The sequence below is a fragment of the Protopterus annectens genome, chromosome 1.part0, assembly GCF_019279795.1.
Source record: "Protopterus annectens isolate FY-2018-M chromosome 1.part0, PAN1.0, whole genome shotgun sequence".
Taxonomy (NCBI): Eukaryota; Metazoa; Chordata; order Ceratodontiformes; family Protopteridae; genus Protopterus; species Protopterus annectens.
Genome location: NC_056725.1, coordinates 124,053,654 through 124,078,351, shown reverse-complemented (window position 1 = coordinate 124,078,351; position 24,698 = coordinate 124,053,654). Strand labels below are relative to the sequence as shown.

The following is a 24,698-nucleotide window of genomic DNA, read 5'->3' as shown; positions in this document are numbered from 1 at the left end:
GCTTGCAGTGAGACTCATGTATTGCCAGCGAATGGTACTAACATGAAAGTGAATGATGTCCTTGTAGATAGGATACAGTCGAAGGGGAGTGCAGATAAAGTCACTATTGAACAGACAAGCACATTAAAAGGGATTGTATCTAGAACTGAAGTTACAAACAGGACATCAACTGAAGAGGTTATAGAGCCTAGTGATGCGATAAGTAACACCAATGATTCAGTAGATGTAATTCATTTAATACACCCCAGTATGCATTCAGAAGCCAATTTATTTCCTGTAGTACAAATAGTTAAAGATAAACCTATTTGTAGAGAGCTTGAGGCTGATCCAGTTGTTAGACCAACGGCACTGAATAATTCAGCAGATCCACGCCTGGATGTGAGTTCACATGTTTCTTTTCCCCTACCAGTTCGTTTAGAAAAGGGCCCAAGACGGACATGCTCTATGAGTCGTGGGCAGCAAAAGAGGAAGCTTTCAGGGGAATTTCTACCAAATCGAACCCTGAAAAAGATGTGGAACAATGCAGACAAGCATTAGTTCATAATTTATCTAGTGTAACTTTGACAGATGATGATATTAGGCTTCTGAGCAAGGGGATGAATTTCATCCCCAAAAGTCGCAGTCTGCTAACAGAAACAATAGCAGATTTGAAATTATTTTGTAGGAATATTATGCTTAAATTCCTATACAAAGATTCGAACACTGGAATATCCCAAGAGAGAGGTTTTGTTTTTAAAAATTTAAGTGAGTATGTACCTGCACACCATCCCCTAGTAGAGACATTTCTACGCCTGACAGGGGAAGAACTACACAAATACTATAATAGAAATCCTAACAAAAGGTTCATGAAAAATGATAACCTTACTTATAAGGAAAGACTGAGCCTTAAAAAGTTACAGGAAGATCCTGCTATTATTATTAGACCGGCAGATTAGGGTGGCCGTGTTGTAGGTATGGATATGTTACACTATTACAATTCCATGCAAATCATGCTGAGTGATACATTTTATCAAGCCACTACAGTAGATGTGTTACAGGATGTCATTAGATACATTAGCAACACCCTATTAGATATTTATAAAAGTCAACTGATAGATAAAGACCTATATGAATATCTCACTATTAGAACACCCATCATTCCTATTATACATGGCCTACCGAAAATACACAAAGATGCTCATGACCCACCTATGAGACCGATAGTTTCCGGTCGAGGATGGGTCACTGAGCATCTGTCTGTGTATATAGAGAAAAACTTGAGACTGGTCCTTAACATCAACAAATTTGTGTTAAGGGACTCCAAGCAGTTTCTGATGGAATTATATGAATATGTTAAATACCATAACATTTCAGATGACCACCTCCTTGTTACTTTTGATATACAGTCATTGTTCACTGTCATCCCTAATGCAATGGGACTTATTTATATATTTGAATATCTGAAGGAACATAGTGATTATACTGTCGTTAAGACTGACCTATTAGTGCACTTTTTGGAATTGGTCCTAGAGAATAATTTGTTCATTTTTGATGACATGATTTACAAACAATTAGATGGCGTAGCAATGGGCACACCTTGTGCCAACAGCTATGCCAATATGTTCTTAGCTTATTGGGAGGAACACATTTTATTTTGTAAGGCTTTATTCAGAGAACACGTCGTCTTTTATCGACGTTTTGTGGATGACGTTTTTGTTCTTTGGAAAGGGACTGTTGAGCAGCTCAGTTTGATGTCAGATACTATGAACAATCTAACCAGTTGCCTCAAATTCACCATGAATTACTCAATGTATAGGATAGAGATGTCCTTCAAGAATGCAACTGCAGTCATAACATATGGGTTGTCCTGCCTCAAGCAGCCCTCGGTCGGACAGATTCCAAAGTCTGGGTCCTGCGTCGGCCGGTGTCGCCTCCTCTCCGACGTCAGAACGGCTGGAGTATAAAGGCATCAGCCGACGCCATCATCTTCAGTCTTTCTTGCCGTGCGGTGCCCGAAGCAGAAGCAGTTCGCAAGTGCCGGTCGGTCAGCTCCTGTGTTTTCAGTACCGAAGTCATCTAAAAGCTAAGTACCCGTTGGGAACATTTTTCTTGCCTCAGCCGATGTCAGAACAAATTGAGAAAGTTAATAATTGTTTGTCTTGTGGTAAACAAATACCTCATAAGGACTTCCATTCTTATTGCCTCGCTTGCCTGGGCCCAGACCACGACGTCTCGGCCTGTGCTGCCTGTGCTTGCTTTAATAAGCGCACTCTCAGGCGCCGGGCAGAATTTGCTGAAGACTTTTTCGGCGAATGTTTCACTTATATCATGCCGTCGGAACAACCGACAACTCAATCTACCAAAAAACGAAAGGACCGGGACCGACATCCTCGGCCCGCGTCCTCCACCGATACTCCTCCTAAACCCTCTGCGAGTGCTTCGGTCCCTTCAGAAGCAGTAATTCTACCGCTCCAGGCCGACGACACAGCGTTAACAAGTCCTTCGGTCTCGGAGTCTACACCGGTGTCGGTTGTTGATTTTCCTCCAGAAACCGAAGTTCTGGATCTACCCGACACCATTCCTGTGGACAAGGTTACTCCTGCACATGGGGCAGCTAGGCCTCCTGTATCCATGTCCATCAAGGCCTTTGCACGTGCTAAGGCCACCAGCCAGGCCAAGGCCCATCCTAAACCTACTGCCCAGGCCCCTTCTTCTGATAAACAGATCATGTCTCTTGCTGCAGATCTTATTTCTCTTATCAGGGGGTCTCAGCCTCATCTAGACAGAGGTTCTCAGCCGCCTGCAGAGAAAAGGCCCAGAACTGAGCAGGCCGACAACCTCTCTTCAGATGAAGCCTCTGGGGATTCTGAGCTTTCAGATACCCAAGAAGAATCCTTCCAGGCCTATGAGGACTCTGATGCTGAGGAATCAATTCCCTCTGCCTCTCCTCCAGAGAATTTCTCGTTCAGTGAAGTCCTACACTCTATGAGGGAGCATTTTAAATGGCAGGGTCAGGAATTCTCTGATTCCAGGAAAAGGCTACGTACCTTCCTCAAGCTACACCAACACAGACCTTTACCTATCCCTCCAGTTATGGATGTCCTGGATGATGTTTTCTCCGACTCCAGTGCTAACTCTGATTCTCTCCCTCCTGCTCCTGTCAAGCCGGACAGATATTATAGGGTCCCTGACACCCACAAACATCTCTTTAAGGCCCATTCTGTGGATCTAGAAACTATTTCACAGGGCCCCAAGGGAGTGGCTACTTCTGCAGCCAAGAATCCACTGCCAGCAGATAGGGAAGATAGGTCCCTGGAGAGATGGGGTAAAAAAGTCTATACCTCTACCACCCTGGCCATGAGGTCACTTAACTGTCTTTTTCATATGTTTCAGTACCAGGATTTTTTACTGGATGATTTACAGAAAAAGCTAGTCTCTCCTGAGCCTATTGATAGAAAGGCATTGCAGGATTTAGTACATAACACTCAGCAGGTTAGCAATAATTTTCTTCAGTGTGGTTATGATGCATTGGAAGCTTCATGTAGGGCAGCTATGACTGGGGCTGTTATTCGTAGACATGCTTGGTTAAAAGAACAGCCACTGCCAGACCATGTTAAAGTAAAGTTACTTGATGCACCTTTGGAAAAACAGAAGCTTTTTGGTGCTAATGCACAAGATGTGTTGAAGTCAATTGAGGAAAAAGCTAAATCAGTACAGACAGTCAAAGATTTCCTCCAGGTTCAGCCACCCAGATTCATCAGGAATTGGCCTTCAAAGAATTGGTCCTTTCCAGACACTGACAAGTCTCAAAGGGGAAAAAACAGGCGTACCCGAGGTAGAGGGCAATACCGAGGCTCCTACAGGGGCCGCCAATGGCAACCACCAAATCAAAGAAGTGGAGCAGGCAGTCCAGCTGCACCACAAGGACAACCACAATGACTTGATTTTCATACCATCTACAAAGGCTCAAAAAGAAGCGCCTTTGGGCGGAAAATTATCCTTATTCTCAAAAAACTGGCATATCTGAACCAAGGACAACTGGATTCTGGATTTAATAGACAAAGGTTACAGATTCCACTTCCATACTTTACCAATAAGACAAGGCATGCCAAACCTGCCACTTCATCAAAGGGCAGAGGCACTCATTCAAGTTTCAAAGCTGTTGAATATAAAAGCAATAGAAAAGGTCCCTCCACAGGAACAAGGCCAGGGATTTTATTCAAGACTGTTCCTTGTTCCAAGAAAGGAAAACAAATGGAGGCCTATACTGGACTTGTCTACTCTAAATACTTATCTCATTGTGCCAAAGTTCAAAATGCTGATGTTGCAGCAACTCCTTCCCATGCTGGGCAAGGGGTCTTGGCTGGTCACTCTGGACCTCAAGGAGGCATACCTGCATGTCCCAATCAGACAAAGCTGCAGAAGATACCTCAGATTTCTTGCAGGGACAGAGCATTATCAATTCTCAGCATTGCCGTTTGGCTTATCTACTGCGCCCAGAGTGTTCACGAAATGCCTGGCATCAGTAGTGGCACACTGCAGACTCCACGTGATTCAAATATACCCCTACCTGGACGACTGCCTCATACAAGCAGACAACAAACAAACCTTGATAGCAAACTTGGACTATGTCATTCAATTACTACAGGCCTTGGGATACACAGTCAACATTCAGAAATCAAGACTTCTGCCATCCCAACAAATTATTTTCCTAGGAGCCAAACTGGACACAAAAACACAAATGGCTTATCTCACAGAGGAAAAACAACAGCAGTTACCAGAGTACTTCAAACGCCTAGCAAAGCTCTCCCAGCTGCCTGCAAGGAAAATCCTGCAGGCCCTGGGGTTCATGGCATCTTGCATTCTTCTGATACCTTTGGCAAGACTTCATATGAGAAAGCTGCAATGGTACTTAAAAAGCTTATGGTCCCAACACAGCCAAAGCCTAGAGGACATAATCCCACTCATTCCATGTCTGCAAAGAGAATTTTTGTGGTGGGCTCAAGCAAGTCAGTTAAACAAAGGCATGTCTTTCAACAAACCTCAAGCAGGTCAAATGATTACAACAGATGCCTCAGACCATGGATGGGGGGCGCACATGGAGGGCAGATGCATTCAAGGTCAATGGACACCAAGGGAAAGGCATCTGCACATAAACCAAAAGGAGATGTTGGCAGTGATACATGCAATCGAGACTTTCAAAAAATCACTTCAACAAGGACATTTGCTAATAAGGACAGACAACACCACTGTTATGTGGTATATAAACAAGCAGGGAGGCACTCATTCTTACCCCCTCTGCAGACTAACAATGTTTCTCTGGGAAAAATCCCTAAGTCTGAAGATACATTTGCAATCCCAGTTTGTGCCAGGCAAGGACTATATACTGGCAGACAAGCTGAGTAGAAATTTCATGGATCCACACGAATGGATGCTGCACCCTCACATTTTCTCACAGATAACAAGGACATGGGGAAGACCAGACATAGATCTCCTTGCTTCTCACATGAATCATCACCTGGAAAAGTTCTGTACAAGGACCCACCATCCTCTAGCCTGGAAAACAGATGCTCTCTCCTTCAGCTGGAATTCCCTAACAATTTATGCATTCCCTCCTCTACCACTGCTGACCAGGGTGATACTGAAGATCAAAGCAGAACAACCAACAGGCATTTTGATAGCTCTAGACTGGCCAAGGCAGCACTGGTACCCATTGCTGTTGAGCATAACTCGGACCAAACCGTGGCCTCTGCCCCTATGGCCTCTGCTTCTAACACAACACAATTACAGGACTGTGCATCAAAACCTGAAAACATTGCATCTGACAGCCTGGAGGTTACCATAACTCCTTCCGATATCTCTCTTTCCAAAAAAAAAGTTCAAGAGAGCTTACTGGAAGCACGCAGACCTTCCACCAGAAAAACCTATTCAGCCAAGTGGAAGAGATTCATCATCTGGAATGCTAACAGGGGCCAGGATACAACAGTATTGAGTATACCTCAGATATTGGAATACTTTGCAGAAATGTTTCATACTGGTCTCTCATATTCTTCCATAAAGATTCATGCCTCAGCAATCTCAGCAAAGTACAATTGTGATCCACCTGTGTTTTCACATCCTTTGCTAAGACAGTTCCTAAGAGGGATAAAGAATATCAAACCTCCCAGGAAACCGCCAGTACCTGCATGGGACCTCAATTTCATCTTGGAAAAATTAACTCTTCCTCCCTTTGAACCAGCAGCAACTTCAGAAATGCAATTTCTCTCATGGAAAATGGTTTTCCTATTGGCAATTACATCAGCAAGAAGAGTCTCGGAGATACAGGCACTCATGGCAGTACCTCCTTTTCTCATTTTCCATCAGGACAGAGTCTCTCTAAGAACCAATCCTTCATTCATGCCAAAAGTAATTTCCAGGGTGTCTCTAAATCAAGCCATTCACCTGCCTACTTTCTTCCCCAATCCTCAAAACAGGGGGGAAGCACTGCTGCATACTTTGGACATACACAGACAACTACGCTACTACTTGGATAGAACTAAGGCCACCAGAAAGTCTGACCAACTGCTTATGGCCTATGCTGCTGGAGTACAAGGAAAAGCAATCTCCAAACAAACAATTTCCAAATGGATTGGACACTGCATCAGATTTTGCTATTCTTTTCATGGAAAAGGTGTGCCAGCCAATATTAGACCACACTCCACCAGAGCTATAGCCACATCCACAGCTTTCCTAAGAGGAGTGGCTACAAAGGACATTCTAGAGGCTGCTACATGGAGCTCCGTGCATACATTTACCAAGTACTACAACCTGCCTTTATACTCCAGATCCCATGCAGGCTTTACTTCGACAGTCCTGCAGGGCATTTTAGCTACACCATCACTTTCTTAGTTCCAACCACCCCCAGCTTGGCTATGGTATTCAACCCATATGTTATGACTGCAGTTGCATTCTTGAAGGACATAGTACAGTTTTGTACCTACCATAAATGTAGATGTCCGATAGATATGCAACTGCAGTCGGATTTTCCCACCCTCCTACCCCTCTGCAACCTTCTTTATGGGTCCACTACCCCTATTCCTATTAGCTGGGGGTATCTCCTATGGTGTATCTGTTTATTACTGTTGTGCATGTCTGGATTTGTTTATCCATTCACCAAATTTAGCCTTCCTAGGAGGGCATCTGGCATCTGGGGCAAGAAACACTGAAGAAGATGGCGTCGGCTGATGCCTTTATACTCCAGCCGTTCTGACGTCGGAGAGGAGGCGACACCGGCCGACGCAGGACCCAGACTTTGGAATCTGGCCGACCGAGGGCTGCCTGAGGCAGGACAACCCATATGTTATGACTGCAGTTGCATATCTATCGGACATCTACATTATGGTAGGTACAAAACTGTACTTTTTTAGACCTATACATTGTGAAATTGGCCTTATAAACACTGGAGTTTTCAGGAAGGCCTTTTATTGCAATTTGTTACTTATGAGATCAAGCATGCATCCACCCTCCATTTTTAGAAATATTATGAAGGGCCAGACAATTAGAGCCTCCAGGCTAAATCTGACTGAAAGAGGATTTTTGGTAGAATTAGATGATTTAAGACATAGGCTGTTACAGAGAGGATACAACATTAATGAGGTCAGTTGTTCCTTAGAGAACACCCATGATTTACGACACACAGTAGCCACACCATATTTTGGACCTTCAGACTTTGTGGGAAACATCAATAGTGACATGACTCTACCTACTATTAAGTTTCTAACAACTTTTACCTCAGACCATCTAGAGGTCAGAGAGATCATCAGTAGGTATTGGTCTATCTTTCAGGTAGACGATGATTTGAAGAATATAGTTGGTGATATCCCCAGGTTTCAGTACAGGAATAAGAATAATCTAAAGAGGATGTTATGCTACCCAAGACAGGGAAAGAAAGGTAGGATAATAGGCCATATGGAGCCTTGGGGACATTGTAACTTCTGTTCATTCATGGACACAAATGTTGATTTTTTACATCCAGACTCACAGATAGTTTTTAGGACAAACGTCAATGCAAATTGCATGACGTGCCATGTGGTCTACTTGGCTGTCTGTCAAATTTGCTCTTGTTTCTACATGGGCAAAACAAATCATCCACTTAGGGACAGAGTGAGGGAACACATCTGTCATATTAAGAAAGGATCATTACATAATGCTCTAGCCAAACATTTTAGCCTTTTTGGGAATACACATAAGTTCCTTTTTAGGGTTTTAGAAGTTATATTCCCGAGCAAGAGAGGGAGTGACATAAGGACACATACTGAAAGCAAGGAGAGTGACTGGATTGTCCTGCTCAGAGCTGATAGTGGGTCAGGACTCAATGAGAGAGCCTCAATAAAACCTAGGCTGAGGGGATGTAGAAACATCAGGTAAATTATGTTACCCACATCATTAGAGTTTACATCCAATATCTTACATGATTGAGTGTGTCCTTCAAGTTTCTTATATTTCATATATATATATATATATATATATATATATATATATATATATATATATATATATATATATGCATACATTTTAACTTTATATATATTTCATAGTTATGTGCATATTTATGTGTATGCATTTGGCATACATATGCACAGTTTTGTATATTTATTCTTTATATACATGTTTAGATTTTTTTTTCATACATATATATATCCATCCTACATTTATCTTTTATGTATATACATATTTCATAGATGCTATATTTGGAGAATTCATGATTTTATGTATGCGCTTAGAGTGCATAATTTGGTTTGGATACTTTAGTGTACACTTCTCCTTCCTTATATATCAGTTGTAGGTTATTTGTTATATGCATTATGTGGATTTGTTACATGCATTTTGCAGATTTAACATTTCCCTTTTAAAAAAATTCTTGGTTTTACTAATTTATTAATTGTTTAATTGATATGTCTCTATATTCTGTTTTTTTTTTTAATTTAAATGTTGTTGAGAGATCTGAGGAAGCTGCATACAGCGAAAGCGCTTATCTCATGATATAAAGATTCGTTTTGATTTTAATATATCTATTTCATGATTTTTGGAACATATTTCTGAGAACATTAACTGAAGATTCTTGGACTATCATTGAACTTTTGAAAAGTTTATTCACTTATCTGCTTCGCTCCTACCTTTTTACTTCTGTTGATTATTTTATTTTTTATTCTGATAAGGAGCGTTCACCTGATTTGGTAGCGGTTCACTCATTGCGCTAATCATATCGTGTGTTTATTGCATAAGCCAGACAGTTAGATATGTTAGTGTCAAGGATAAGTACATTTGCAATAAAACAGAAAAAAAAGTGTTTTACAACTTTACCATTTCCTCCAAGGGTGCGCAGCACTGAAAGTAATATATTTAGTTACTGGGATCTGAGGGCACAGCCCTCTACATTTGGTTTTGTAAGGAGCAAAGCAACCCCCATAAAATGACATTTGTTAAATCTGTGTGATGATGATCTACAGCATTTTCTGATGATGACATTTTAATTTTTGATATTTAATCTGCAGCATTTTGCATAGCAACATAACAAGGATTTATGTTATGTTATAGTCCCAGAACATTCCCTTCGGCAACATAGCAAGGAGGACTGTGGTGGAACCAAGAGTGAAACCAGGTTTTTGGTTTCCTGCGCTGTAATGTAGCTTCTGTGTACATGGTCTTTTACCATCATACTGCATGAGAACTAGACTTTTTTTTATATAAAAAAGTTTTTTTACACCTTTTCTTTGGTTTTCATTTTATGTGATTTAATGTCTTTTGTCTTGAGTTTCACATGTATTTTTTTATTGTAACTACGACTTGGCTAAAACGAGGCCTTAGTCTGCCTACCTGCTGATTATTAATACATAAATAATTTTCTTTTAATAACATGACAGCATACTTGCCTATACAATAGGACATGACAAGCCTTACAACTATCATAAGATATATTTCTCTGTTTCTCTTGTGTTACATAGGCTATACTGCAAGCGGAGGAAAGTCTGAGAGAATTTGAAGTTCAGATCACAGCACTAAAGGAACAAGGTGACAGACTGCAGGTGGAACAGCCTGCTATGCTGGAAGTTGCCAAACTCCAGGTTGGTATTTCAGGAAAAATGTAACAAGGTAGCAGACACTACATGCTGTTTATACTCGTGTACAAGATTTATATAGATACTTTTGTAAAAGGCCCTGCAATTGCTAAGGCTGGCTCTGTTTGAGGGAGCAGAGTTTTGTGTGTGTGCATGTGCGCGCACATGAGTGCGTGTATACACACACACACACACACACACATATATATATATATATATATATATATATATATATATATATATATATATATATATATATACTATATACCATACACACACACACACACACACATATATGTACTATATAACACACACACACACACATATATATATATACATACACACACACACACACACACACACACACACACACACACACACATATATATATATATATATATATATATATATATATATATATATATATATATATATATATATATACCACACACACACACACACACACACACACACACACACACACACACACACACACACACACACTCACACACTCACACACACACACACACACACACACACACACACACACACACACACACACACACACAAAAACTCATCCTGCTCAGTTCATTTCTGCTAGTTGAAGTGAATGAATTCATATTTGTTCTACTTTGCATAGTGAGCTTGTTGGTTTTTGATTTTTGAAACTGACAAGTGCAATGTTTACATTATGTTTTTTTTAAGTTGTGTACATATATAGTTCGACCTTTCACAAATTTATAAAGTTTCTAATGGCATATTAATATAAATTTCCAAGAAGTGTACTTACCTCAGATTAAGGCTTCCACATCCAGATGCCAGTTCCATGATGTAGAAGAATAAATCCCAAAGTACAACCCAGGCAACCTGAGTTTCAGTAGGTTCTCAAGTACCTGATCCAGATTGCAGAGCAGAGTAACAGGATGGGCATGCCAATCCTGGATGAGGTGGGGTGGGGTGGCCCCTGGCTTGCTCAGCTTTGTCCAAAACAGAGAACCAGTGCAGGCACTACCCCAGAAGTGGCAAGAGTAGACTTTGCCACTACATATGTAAGAACATGCATGCAAAGGGCTGAGTTGTAAAAGACAGTTCCCTAAAGTGATGCAAGTGCTTACATCATCACCAAGTGGTGGTGTTAGGGCCAAATGCTCTTAGTTGCCACAGTGCCATTGAGGGCACAAAAGTCTTTCATTGCATACCTGTATGACAGCTCCCCCTCTGCAAGTATCACCTCCATACAGTACTGTTCATGAGTCACCTTTTACAGGGTCCGAATGGAGAAATGATAAGTCAGAAAGTAAAGGAAAGTAGTATTGGTAGAACTGAATTCATCCTCAAGTCTTGGTGAGTATCTGCTTTAGGTTAACCCTGTTTTTCACACAATCTCACCAAGACAACACTGATATGTAGACTGTATTTTCTGTCCATGAGATATAGAGTATATCTCATGGACAGAAGTAGGTTAAAAATTAAAAAAGATAGCTGGGTGCACAAGACCCAGGATAAAAAAAGTGTCCAATCCTGGTAGGCACGCTCGTACCAGGATGGGAAGAAATGGCATTGTAGAATCATCAAGACACAGAAACATTCCTACAGTGGGGGATGACCCCCTGTTGCAGAAGGAAGTGTCAGTCCACAAAATCGCAAAAGCTGATAGCCCAAAAAAGAGACATAAAGGTGATAGAGTTGGCTACTGAGGATAAGAAAGGAATTATTTATTGTTACTATTATGCAAGTAGCCCAGAATATTCCAACAGAAGATATACAAAAAGATTAAGGCAGAAATTAGAGAAAAGAAAAATACTTCCACAAGAAGAACTGTCAGAAGCTTCAAATAAAAATTTGCATTCATTAGTACAACACAGTTTTTAAAAACATTATATAGACCAAGAAACCTTGGGGCATTTGGAAAAAGAAGCGACTGAAGAAGTGAAAAATATAAAGAACAAAATCTAGAGACTTTTGAAAGGTATAAAAAAGAAATATGGACATGGGAAAGAAAGAGGTATCTGATCTGGTGCAATATTTATGTAAAGGAGAAAGCTAAATTAATCAACACAAAAAATCAGAGAAATATAGGCAAAGGCATCCAGATATAGAAAAATTCACAATAAAAATAAGATCACAAAGAAGGAATGTAGTTCTTAGTTCTTTTCCGATATATTCATCCTCCCATGTATTATTATATTTAAATCTATACTATGAAAACATTCATACTGATATTCTGACTTGAACTTTTACCATATGTATTTCATTTTTTCGCATTCCATTAAAACATGGTCTGTTGTGTCCTCTACTTTTTACTTATCTTACAAATTATCTTCTTACTTATCTTACAGATCCTTACAGTTAGTTGTTTATATATATCATCTGACAAGCCAATTCATTGGTATTTTTTTTCAGTAACAACCTCTGAAAAAAAATTTTTGAAGCTTCCTTAACTTTTTAAAGCCATTTTTATACCCATTTTATTGTTGTTTTTTTTAATAATTCTTATCTCTATTTTATTGCTTTTTCTGCTTCATCCATTTCTTCCCATGACTTTTTATAGTAAGACATGTCCATCATATTATCATGCCAGTCCTTCCTTTTAGCATTTTCTTCACCCTTTCTAAAATTCCATAATTTAATTTTACTCATGTATTTAGTTATCTCGGAATTGCCATAGTCTCTTGTATTTTTCCCTATCTATCACTTCTTCCCATATCTCTTCATATTTTCCACAGCAAGTAACCAGCACTGTTTGTATTCCCCAATCTAATACCCAGAACAAATGTATAAATGGTAAATATACTTTTGGATTTATTAATACCAATCCCACATTTTCTTCCCACAATAAATTATCCTTCTTTTAACAGAGTACATGCCTTCTAGCAATTAATTATCATACATCAGCAGTAATACATATACAGATTAATACTATTTTTATAAAAAACACATAGATGAATTAAGTATACACTTTTAAGACATTTGGAATGATTTCCAAATACAAGTCTCTTCACATTCCTCTTTTGCTTTTCAGTAACTTAATGTTTCCTAAACTTGATCTCTAGTAAAGTGAATTCTTTGTCTTGAAAAAATAAATATCTTCAATTTTAACTGTTTCTTTAAAGCCAATTCTTTTTCCTTTCCTTTGTTAAATACCAGATCCAAACTTTCTAACTCCTCTTCCATATTTAATAATACTTCCTTTGGCTATACTTTATTTCTTTATATATCGCTAAATCAGCTACATATACCGAAAAACCAAAAATTTTCATCTACTCCATTATTTACTACACTGCCTTTCCATACAATGTTTTTAACATGTATAATTGAATTCAATAATAATACAACCCCGTTTATGAACTTTCACTCCCTCACTTTCCTATTCATTAACTTATATCTTATTCCATGTGTTTTCTTAGACTGATTTCAACATTTTTTCTCTTCTTCTATCTAAGCCATATGACATTAAAATGTCCTGTATAATTTCTTGTCCTTTGCTTTCAGAAACTTTTGGTTCGACACACACAACTACCTTGCCGTTTGACTTTTCTCTTGTAATAGTAACTAATACCTCCATAATTATGATTAGCGTATCCTTCATCTTTTCCCTTTTATTCCATGTATACCTTCTTACATCATTTTGTCTATCATTTTATCAAATGTTTTGCCTAATCTTCTTTAATATTTATAGTTCATATTCCCTAACATGATTACCTCAGAAGTTCTGTCTTTTCTTTCTCCCTTTTTGTGAATAATTTGTAGAATTCCTTGACATATTTTTTTCACATTTCATCCCTCCAAGCACGGATTCATTCATTACTTTTATTAACACTTCCATCTGTTCCTTACTTAACTCTTTATAAAAGACCTGTCCTTAAACATGGGGAGAGGGAGAGATAAGGAACATTTTGTATCCTTGGTATGAACCATCTGCATAGCGTTTACCTTAGGACAGTAGATGATGTTAGTAACATAGTGTTTACCTTAGGACAGTAGATGATGTTAGTAACATAGTGTTTACCTTAGGACAGTAGATGATGTTAGTAACATAGTGTTTACCTTAGGACAGTAGATGATGTTAGTAACATAACGTTCTCCTAAGGACAGTAGATGATGTTAGTAACATAGCGTTTACCTTAGGACAGTAGATGATGTTAGTAACATAGCGTTTACCTTAGGACAGTAGATGATGTTAGTAACATAGCGTTTACCTTAGGACAGTAGATGATGTTAGTAACATAGCGTTTACCTTAGGACAGTAGATGATGTTAGTAACATAGCGTTTACCTTAGGACAGTAGATGATGTTAGTAACATAGCATTTACCTTAGGACAGTAGATGATGTTAGTAACATAGTGTTTACCTTAGGACAGTAGATGATGTTAGTAACATAGCGTTTACCTTAGGACAGTAGATGATGTTAGTAACATAGCATTTACCTTAGGACAGTAGATGATGTTAGTAACATAGCATTTACCTTAGGACAGTAGATGATGTTAGTAACATAGCGTTTACCTTAGGACAGTAGATGATGTTAGTAACATAGTGTTTACCTTAGGACAGTAGATGATGTTAGTAACATAGTGTTTACCTTAGGACAGTAGATGATGTTAGTAACATAGCATTTACCTTAGGACAGTAGATGATGTTAGTAACATAGCATTTACCTTAGGACAGTAGATGATGTTAGTAACATAGCGTTTACCTTAGGACAGTAGATGATGTTAGTAACATAGCGTTTACCTTAGGACAGTAGATGATGTTAGTAACATAGCGTTTACCTTAGGACAGTAGATGATGTTAGTAATATAGCGTTTACCTTAGGATAGTAGATGATGTTAGTAACATAGCGTTTACCTTAGGATAGTAGATGATGTTAGTAACATAGCTGCTACTAAGCGTATAGGATAGTAGATGATGTTAGTAACATTTATTTATTTTATTTATTTAACATTTGTTGACCAGGAAAGTCTGACTACACAGATCCTGTTTTCAGTGGAGGCCCGGGGAGAAACGCTCCAGAAGCATGCCTTTAGAATGTGGGAGGAAACTGGAGTACCCGGAGGAAACGCACGCGAACACAGGGAGAACATGCAAACTCCAAACAGAAGGCACCCATAGCATTTACTATAGGACAATACTTGATGTTAGTAACATAGCGTTTACCTTAGGACAGTAGATGATGTTAGTAACATAGCATTTACCTTAGGACAGTAGATGATGTTAGTAACATAGCGTTTAACTTAGGACAGTAGATGATGTTAGTAACATAGCGTTTACCTTAGGACAGTAGATGATGTTAGTAACATAGCATTTACCTTAGGACAGTAGATGATGTTAGTAACATAGCATTTACCTTAGGACAGTAGTTGATGTTAGTAACATAGTGTTTACCTTAGGACAGTAGATGATGTTAGTAACATAGCGTTTACCTTAGGACAGTAGATGAGAGTAGATGATGTGAGTAACATAGCGTTTACCTTAGGACAGTAGATGATGTTAGTAACATAGCGTTTACCTTAGGACAGTAGATGATGTTAGTAACATAGCGTTTATCTAATGACAGTAGATGATGTTAGTAACATAGCGTTCTCCTTAGGACAGTAGATGATGTTAGTAACATAGCGTTTACCTTAGGACAGTAGATGATGTTAGTAACATAGCATTTTCCTTAGGACAGTAGATGATGTTAGTAACATAGCATTTACCTTAGGACAGTAGATGATGTTAGTAACATAGCGTTTACCTTAGGACAGTAGATGATGTTAGTAACATAGCGTTTACCTTAGGAGAGTAGATGATGTTAGTAACATAGCATTTACCTTAGGACAGTAGATGATGTTAGTAACATAGCGTTTACCTTAGGACAGTAGATGATGTTAGTAACATAGCATTTACCTTAGGACAGTAGATGATGTTAGTAACATAGCGTTTACCTTAGGACAGTAGATGATGTTAGTAACATAGCGTTTACCTTAGGACAGTAGATGATGTTAGTAACATAGCATTTACCTTAGGACAGTAGATGATGTTAGTAACATAGCGTTTACCTTAGGACAGTAGATGATGTTAGTAACATAGTGTTTACCTTAGGACAGTAGATGATGTTAGTAACATAGCGTTTACCTTAGGACAGTAGATGATGTTAGTAACATAGCGTTTACCTTAGGACAGTAGATAATGTTAGTAACATAGCGTTTACCTTAGGACAGTAGATGATGTTAGTAAAATAGCATTTACCTTAGGACAGTAGATGATGTTAGTAACATAGCGTTTACCTTAGGACAGTAGATGATGTTAGTAACATAGCGTTTACCTTAGGACAGTAGATGATGTTAGTAACATAGCGTTTACCTTAGGACAGTAGATGATGTTAGTAACATAGCATTTACCTTAGGACAGTAGATGATGTTAGTAATATAGCGTTTACCTTAGGATAGTAGATGATGTCAGTAACATAGCGTTTACCTTAGGATAGTAGATGATGTTAGTAACATAGCGTTTACCTTAGGACAGTAGATGATGTTAGTAACATTTATTTATTTTATTTATTTAACATTTGTTGACCAGGAAAGTCTGACTAAGTTCCACAGATCCTGTTTTCAGCGGAGGCCCGGGGAGAAACGCTCCAGAAGCATGTCTTTAGAATGTGGGAGGAAACTGGAGTACCCGGAGGAAACCCACGCGAACACAGGGAGAACATGCAAACTCCACACAGAAGGCACCCATAGCATTTACCTTAGGACAGTAGATGATGTTAGTAACATAGCGTTTACCTTAGGACAGTAGATGATGTTAGTAACATAGCGTTTACCTTAGGACAGTAGATGATGTTAGTAACATAGCGTTTACCTTAGGACAGTAGATGATGTTAGTAAACTGGACCTGCTGTTGTTCTCCTTTTCTCCAGTGAAGTTGGATTTAGCTAGTGTAAGTAAGCAGACCCTAATTACACTGCTTGCTGACAGTATACAAGTAAACATTACCAATATTTCTGTAGAAGGCAGAGCATCACTTAGGTGTAAATGTTACAAACACTCATTCTATTGACTTTAGTACTTATCAGAGGTGTGCTGTTACCAGTGATCTTATCTGGCATTTCTCTTATAGCATAGCTTTTGAATTAGTTGTTTGTTTGAAAAATATTTCATTACTGATGCTTTTGTTAACCTGTTTATTTATCAGTTTGTTTGCCAGGTATCTGGGCTGGTTAGTCACCCCCTTTACTCATGACCTGGGCACAGACATGTCTGCAGTATAATGCATGTTATGACAACATTTAAAACAATTCATTATAAAAACTTTTCTAGGTAAATACAAGTTATAGAATAGTTGCATAGGTTATGGTTTAAATAAAATATTTTTTACAATGTGTTGACAATACGATACAATATACAGTAAGCTGAACTAACCAGCATTCTTGAAGCATATGCATTTTATTTTTCTTTTGGCAGGAGTTCTTTCAAGCTCTTATTTTAATTTTCCAGAGATAGAGTACTTTTTAACTTTGTTTGGTGATTAGTCCATAGAGAAGGCTTTTTCACCTATGTCTAGTTTAAATTTTAGTCTGTCTAGTAAAACAATGTGTGGAAGGTTGGGCGCCGGGCTGGCAACTCGACACCGTAAAACTCCACTGCCAATCATAGGTTCATAGGTTTATACTAGGCTATCTGCCCTAAGGCATTTATAAGCCTAGCCCAAATTTTTGTGGCTTACGCCACCCCTTATATGAAAAAATACTGTGCCCATTAGTTTGTTGTGCCTCTGTCCAGCAGTGACACAGAGATGATTCCCGGGGTAAACCTACGATCTCCCATCCACAGGTCTAGATTTCTCTTGAACAGAGTCAGCGAGGTGCTCTGCCTCACATGGACCGGGATTTTATTCCACAGCATAGGGAGTCTCTGAGTGATAAATCTATCCCTCCAGCACGTCCTATTTATATCCGTGCTAAGGTTTAAGTCGCTTGCTCTAGTGGTTTTGGTGGATTTAGATTTTTTGAGGTGGAGCATGTCCATTAATTCCAGGTTGGACATGGCTTTGTATGTCAGGCACATGTCACCTCTGAGCAGACGGTATGCGACTGAATAGAGCTGGAGTTTCTTCAATATGGCAGCATATGACAGATTTTGGAGTCCCTTTATCCTTTTGGTGAGGAACTTTTGGGGTCTCTCCAATTGCTGCAGATGTCGGGTGAGATACATCCCGAATGGGGCATTGTACTCGATCATTGGTCTGATAAGTGAAGAGTACAGGGGAACAATGACCTCACTAGATCTGGATGTGAATCCCTTCATGATCAGGTGGGCAATGTAGAAGGTCTTTCTAACCACTTTAGCAACGTGAGTGTCAAAAGAAAGGCCACTGTTAACCTGGGTCCCCAGGTCCCTGATAACCTCTTCTGTGCTTAGTGTATTGCCACCTATATGGTAGCTTGGGGTTACCTTGTTTTTCCCGAAGGGTATGACTATACATTTTTTGGCGTTTAACTTAAGGCCATGGCTCTGGCACCAGCTATCTGTTTCCGTGAGTCCCTTCTGAAGGATATCCGTGTCCAATGCACTTTCCACTATGGCGCCCAGTTTGCAGTCGTCTGCAAACTTTGTCAAAGTCCTCCCATGTTGGCCTGTACTTCTGAGAAGTAGATGCCAAACAATAGGGGGCCAAGGACCGAGCCCTGTGGGACACCACTTGTGACCGGCTTGGAGTCTTACACAGCGCCAGCAGCTCTAACCCTGTGGGTTCTGTCCTTAAGCCAGTTTGCAACCCATCTTGTGACATATGGGTTTACATTTAAGCTGGTAAGTTTTTCTACAATACCAGTGGGGTATTGTGTTGCAAGGTCAAGGTAGGCTGTATGGACTGCCTTTCCCTCATCAATGGCCTTGGTGACTGTTTCGAAGAAGTCGACCAAGTTCAAAAGGCATGATCTTCCCTTGACAAAGCCAAACTGGGTCGGGTCCAATGTCTGCAAGTCCCCTATATCTTTGTTTATGAGCTCCATTATGATCCTCTCCATAGCTTTGCAGACTAGACTTGTTAAGCTTATGGGCTACCAGGGTCCGTGGGCGCCTTTGTGGAGTGGGACCACAGTTGCCGTATGCCCACCTCTATCCTGTGGTAAGGCTGAGATTAAACAGCTGCCTTATGTGCGGGTTTAATTCCTCATTTAGGTAGCACACAGCGGGGACACCATCCGGTCCCATTGATGCTGTGTTTTTAGCTTTAGAGAGAGCAGCTTTCACCTGCGCATTTGAGATGTCCGGGAGGCTACACTCAGCTGGGATAGTTATCTCTCCTTTAGGGGAGAGGGTGAAGTTTGCACTGAACCTGCCTGCCAGTATGTTGGCAATGTCTGTGGGTTCAGTGATTTTTGTATCATTTTGGACTAATTCTGAGCATATCTGGGAGTTTCCACCCAGGTTCCTAACATAGCTGAAAAAGGCCTTATGATTGTCCTTTGAATCCATGGCAATTTTTCTCTCAAAATTGGCCTTAGTTGATTTTATGAGTGCTCGTATTTTTTACTAATAATGATCAGGGGTGACTTCCTTTTATGGATTTTGTTCTATCATGTAATAGCTTTCTCCTCTTATTGTAAAGTTTGTTAATGGCTGGGGTCCACCAGACTGGACGTTTGCCCTTTGTGGAAAGAGTCTTGGTTTTATTTGGGATTGCCTGATCCATGCAGTCCTGGAGGTGTTCATAGAAGGCATTTATAAGGGCTTCCGCAGCAGGTTGTGGTTTCCTCTGGCTCAGGGGCCTTGAAGGATACCACACCAGTCTTGAGTAGTGTGAAGTTTGCTTTAAAGAAGTTCTTCACTATGGTCTTTTTTGTTTGGGGGGGGGGGGGGTATGTGGATTTCCAGTGAGATTAGTTTATGATCAGATCTCACCAATGAGGGATATACTTCCGGTGTGGAGCATTTTGTCCCCATGTTTGTGACAATGAGATCTAGTATATTTTCTCCTCTCGTGGGAACAGTGACTAGCTGTTCCATGGCATTTGAATTTATGAACTCCAGGAACCGTTGGGCTAGAAAATTAGGGCTTGAGTAATGTTCCCAGTCTATATTCGGGTAGTTGAAGTCACCCAATATGATGGTGTTTGGAGATACATTTATACCCTCCAGTGTCTTCAGGAAGGCTGTGTGGGGTTCCTGAGTTTGAGAGGGTGGCCTGTAGCATGCTACAATTTGTAGAGCAGTTTTGCCTATGGTTAGTTGCACCTGGAGGTTTCTGCCACCAACCTGGAGGTGTGGGTATCCTTTATGAATATGGATACACCCTCCTTTTGTGGTGTGATCCGGGTTTTGGGGCCGGAACGCATGATATGAGGTAAAACCTAATAGTGCCGGGGTGCTCTCAGGAGCCTTGAACCAGGTTTCAGTTACAGCACAGACATCGATGTTCTCCATACTGAGAAGGGCCTCGAGTGGGTGCATTTTGAGATTTAGACTTCTGGCATTGAGCAGCATTACCCTCAGTTTCTTCCCATTTTTGTTTTCTAGGGTGGTAGGTTTAGAATTTGAGCCTTGCCTAAAAAAGGCACTATGGGGGTGGCAAGAGCCTTAGCCAATATCCGGAATCCCAGGGTGACAGGTGCAAGCCGTCCCTTAGCGTGGCTTGTCAAGCATGTCATCCCAGGCAGACAGACACTGGATCCCCTTTGAATGACACCAGACATTAAGCCAATTGTTAAAGCTGATCATCTTGTCTCTATATTGTGGCATCATTCTTGGTGAAGGAAGGATACTGCTCAGGGTTAGGGTCATACCTGCCTGGGCTACATAATCAGAGAGCTCCTCTATGTCTCTTTTCATGTAGTCCAGGGAGGTACGCCCTCAGGTCGTTCACACCAGCATGGACAATGACTGTGTCATATTTGTACTTGCCGTGGAGTGACGTGAGTGCTTGTGTTATGTGGCGGATTCTAGCGCCCGATAGGCAGCTTACTGTGACCCTCTCCTTGTTCAGCCTGGTGAGTGGGACGTCAGTGTGTCTGACTATGGAGTCACCTATGACAAGTATGTTTGGTGTTGTATTTGGCCTTAAGGGCTGTGACTGCTTTGCACACTGCTTTTGTGGTTTATGTGTTGCTTGTGGGGTGTCTTGAGGTAGCAGTTGTTTGGGTGTCTGCTTTGGAGGCCTCTGCTGTTTAGGTAAATTTTACTCAGAGCCTCCGGTATGTCTTTGTGTGTTTATGTGTTTGATTCAGTGGAGTGGTAGCATTATGTGAGGCTGGTTTTGTGGTGTGTGTAGTTGCCTTCTCCTCCTGTCTGGTCTTGCCAGTCCTGAGTTGAGAGAGCTCAGCCTCCAGTTTGGCTAAATAGCTGCATATCTAGTATTTGTGTTATGTGGGAGGAGGAGAGGGTTGTCTGTGTACATGAGGCAGTTATAACATTGCCTCAAGATTCCCAGATTCACCAGCTGGACTGGAGAGGAGATTGACAACTGACCTTTGGACATGCTAGAATAATATTGGGAAATCCTTAATTGAAAACAAGGGCCAGTGGGGAGTGAGGGTGTAGTGCTTTTAATTTTTAGTGCTGACTTACATAATTGCTTTACTGAGCAAGTGCCAGGTAACTTGAGTGCAATGTGTTACAAGTAACTAAATGCAAAAACGACAAACAGTAACTTTCCTTCAAGTGAAACAAGGAAATAAGTACAGTAAGCAATGCAGATATCACTAGTGATCCACAGAAGCGCTGAGAAGTTATTAGGTGGAATTAGCTTCCAGGGAAATAACAAGCAAACAAACAACAAGCATATAAACAAAGCTAGATTTAGCAGGCCTGGATCTAGTCTATGCTAGAGCAAACAAGGTGTACCAATTTCAGTAAGATACAGTTCAAATATTCAGGCACTATAAACCTTTAACCAGAAATTCCCAGCTCAAAGGGCAGAGTCCAGCCTCTTCTCCCACAAGAGTGCAGACCACAAACCTTCTTAATGTAAAATAACTGGCCTGAAGCCCAAGTGCCTAAACCAGAACTAATACACTTGGACACTGGGCTCTCAATCAGCAGTTCCCAACTTAGAAGGATGAAAGCTACCTGTCCTGCCACCACAGTGCTTGCCACAAACCTTCCTAATGTAAAACAACTGGTCTGAAGCCCAAGTGCTTAATCCAAAAGACTTGAATGATAGCTACACTTTAATCAAGTTACAACCAAGCAGTAATAAATACCATTGAATATTTTAGAGAATGTCTGGATTAGTGCTCAAGTTACACAAACAAAGCTAGATCCAGCAGGCCCGAATCCAGTCTATGCCACAGCAAACAAATCAACTTCAGTAAGAAACAGTTCAGATATGCATGCACTATAAGCCTTTAACCAGAAATTCCCAGCTCAGAAGGGCAGAGTCCAGCCACTCCTCCCACAAGAGTGCAGACCACAAACCCTCTTTATGTAAAATAACTGGCTTGAAAGCCCAAGTGCTTAAACCAGAATTAATACACTTTTAGAATAACAGACACTGAGCCCTCAATCAGCAGTTCTCAACCTAGAAGGATGTAAGCTACCTGTTCTGCCACAACAGTGCAGACCACAAACCCTCTCAGTGCAAAACAACTAACTGGTCCGAAGCCCAAGTTTTTAAACCAAAAGGCTTAGAATGAGTTACACCAAGCAGTAATAAATACAATTGAGTATTTTAAGATGATGCAAAAGTAAAAAGAAGTAGGTAGAAACACAAGTACAGTAAAAGCAGATGAAAAATTTTTTTTTTTTTTTTTTTTTTTTATTCTATTTCCCAGATGCTCTCTTTGTACACAGTAGGAGTGCCTGAAATCAGAATATGATCTCACTGCACTCAGTTGAGTGAGCAAATGAGATGGGCCCAGAGGCAGGCTGAGGGGCGGGCAGTTTCAATGCCACTAAGAATAACTTCAGTTAATATTCCTTCAACACTCCTTCATACACAGTTTAAATCAAATTAAATACTGTATTTTTTTAAAACAAAAGTGCAGATAAAGGTACTTAAATTCTCTTATACGTCCAGTTGAATATAACCAAGTTCTAGCTGGCCAAGCTGAGGTTTTAAAGCAGGAATTATTTCACATGCACCAGTTTAAATATGCAAGGACAGGAAATCAAAGAATGTGGCTACCCCCACACCTGTAATTACTAGCAAATAACAAAATTCAGCCAACACTAGCTTCAGTTCAAGTTACTGAAGAGCAGAATAACTTCAGTTAAAAATTCCTTCAACACTCCTTCATACACAGTTTAAATCAAATTAAATACTGTATTTTTTTTAAAACAAAAGTGCAGATAAAGGTACTTAAATTCTCTTATACGTCCAGTTGAATATAACCAAGTTCTAGCTGGCCAAGCTGAGGTTTTAAAGCAGAAATTATTTCACATGCACCAGTTTAAATATGCAAGGACAGGAAATCAAAGAATGTGGCTACCCCCACACCTGTAATTACTAGCAAATAACAAAATTCAGCCAACACTAGCTTCAGTTCAAGTTACTGAAGAGCAGAATAACTTCAGTTAAAAATTCCTTCAACACTCCTTCATACACAGTTTAAATCAAATTAAATACTGTATTTTTTTTAAAACAAAAGTGCAGATAAAGGTACTTAAATTCTCTTATACGTCCAGTTGAATATAACCAAGTTCTAGCTGGCCAAGCTGAGGTTTTAAAGCAGGAATTATTTCACATGCACCAGTTTAAATATGCAAGGACAGGAAATCAAAGAATGTGGCTACCCCCACACCTGTAATTACTAGCAAATAACAAAATTCAGCCAACATTAGCTTCAGTTCAAGTTACTGAAGAGCAGAATAACTTCAGTTAAAAATTCCTTCAACACTCCTTCATACACAGTTTAAATCAAATTAAATACTGTATTTTTTTAAAACAAAAGTGCAGATAAAGGTACTTAAATTCTCTTATACTTCCAGTTGAATATAACCAAGTTCTAGCTGGCCAAGCTGAGGTTTTAAAGCAGGAATTATTTCACATGCACCAGTTTAAATATGCAAGGACAGGAAATCAAAGAATGTGGCTACCCCACACCTGTAATTACTAGCAAATAACAAAATTCAGCCAACACTAGCTTCAGTTCAAGTTACTGAAGAGCAGAATAACTTCAGTTAAAAATTCCTTCAACACTCCTTCATACACAGTTTAAATCAAATTAAATACTGTATTTTTTTAAAACAAAAGTGCAGATAAAGGTACTTAAATTCTCTTATACGTCCAGTTGAATATAACCAAGTTCTAGCTGGCCAAGCTGAGGTTTTAAAGCAGGAATTATTTCACATGCACCAGTTTAAATATGCAAGGACAGGAAATCAAAGAATGTGGCTACCCCCACACCTGTAATTACTAGCAAATAACAAAATTCAGCCAACACTAGCTTCAGTTCAAGTTACTGAAGAGCAGAATAACTTCAGTTAAAAATTCCTTCAACACTCCTTCATACACAGTTTAAATCAAATTAAATACTGTATTTTTTAAAACAAAAGTGCAGATAAAGGTACTTAAATTCTCTTATACGTCCAGTTGAATATAACCAAGTACTAGCTGGCCAAGCTGAGGTTTTAAAGCAGGAATTATTTCACATGCACCAGTTTAAATATGCAAGGACAGGAAATCAAAGAATGTGGCTACCCC

At 39.7% G+C, this 24,698-nt stretch overlaps 1 protein-coding gene across 3 annotated transcripts in view; it reads left to right on the top strand.

The window, feature by feature from the left end:
* SYNE1 (spectrin repeat containing nuclear envelope protein 1) overlaps positions 1–24,698 on the top strand; it is a 2,173,401-nt gene that overhangs the window by 1,070,623 nt on the left and 1,078,080 nt on the right. For all 3 annotated transcript variants that reach the window (XM_044089035.1, XM_044089189.1, XM_044089105.1), the window contains one exon: positions 9,963–10,082. In XM_044089035.1, coding sequence (XP_043944970.1) covers positions 9,963–10,082 — 120 coding nt within the window. The remainder of the gene's footprint in view (positions 1–9,962; positions 10,083–24,698) is intronic.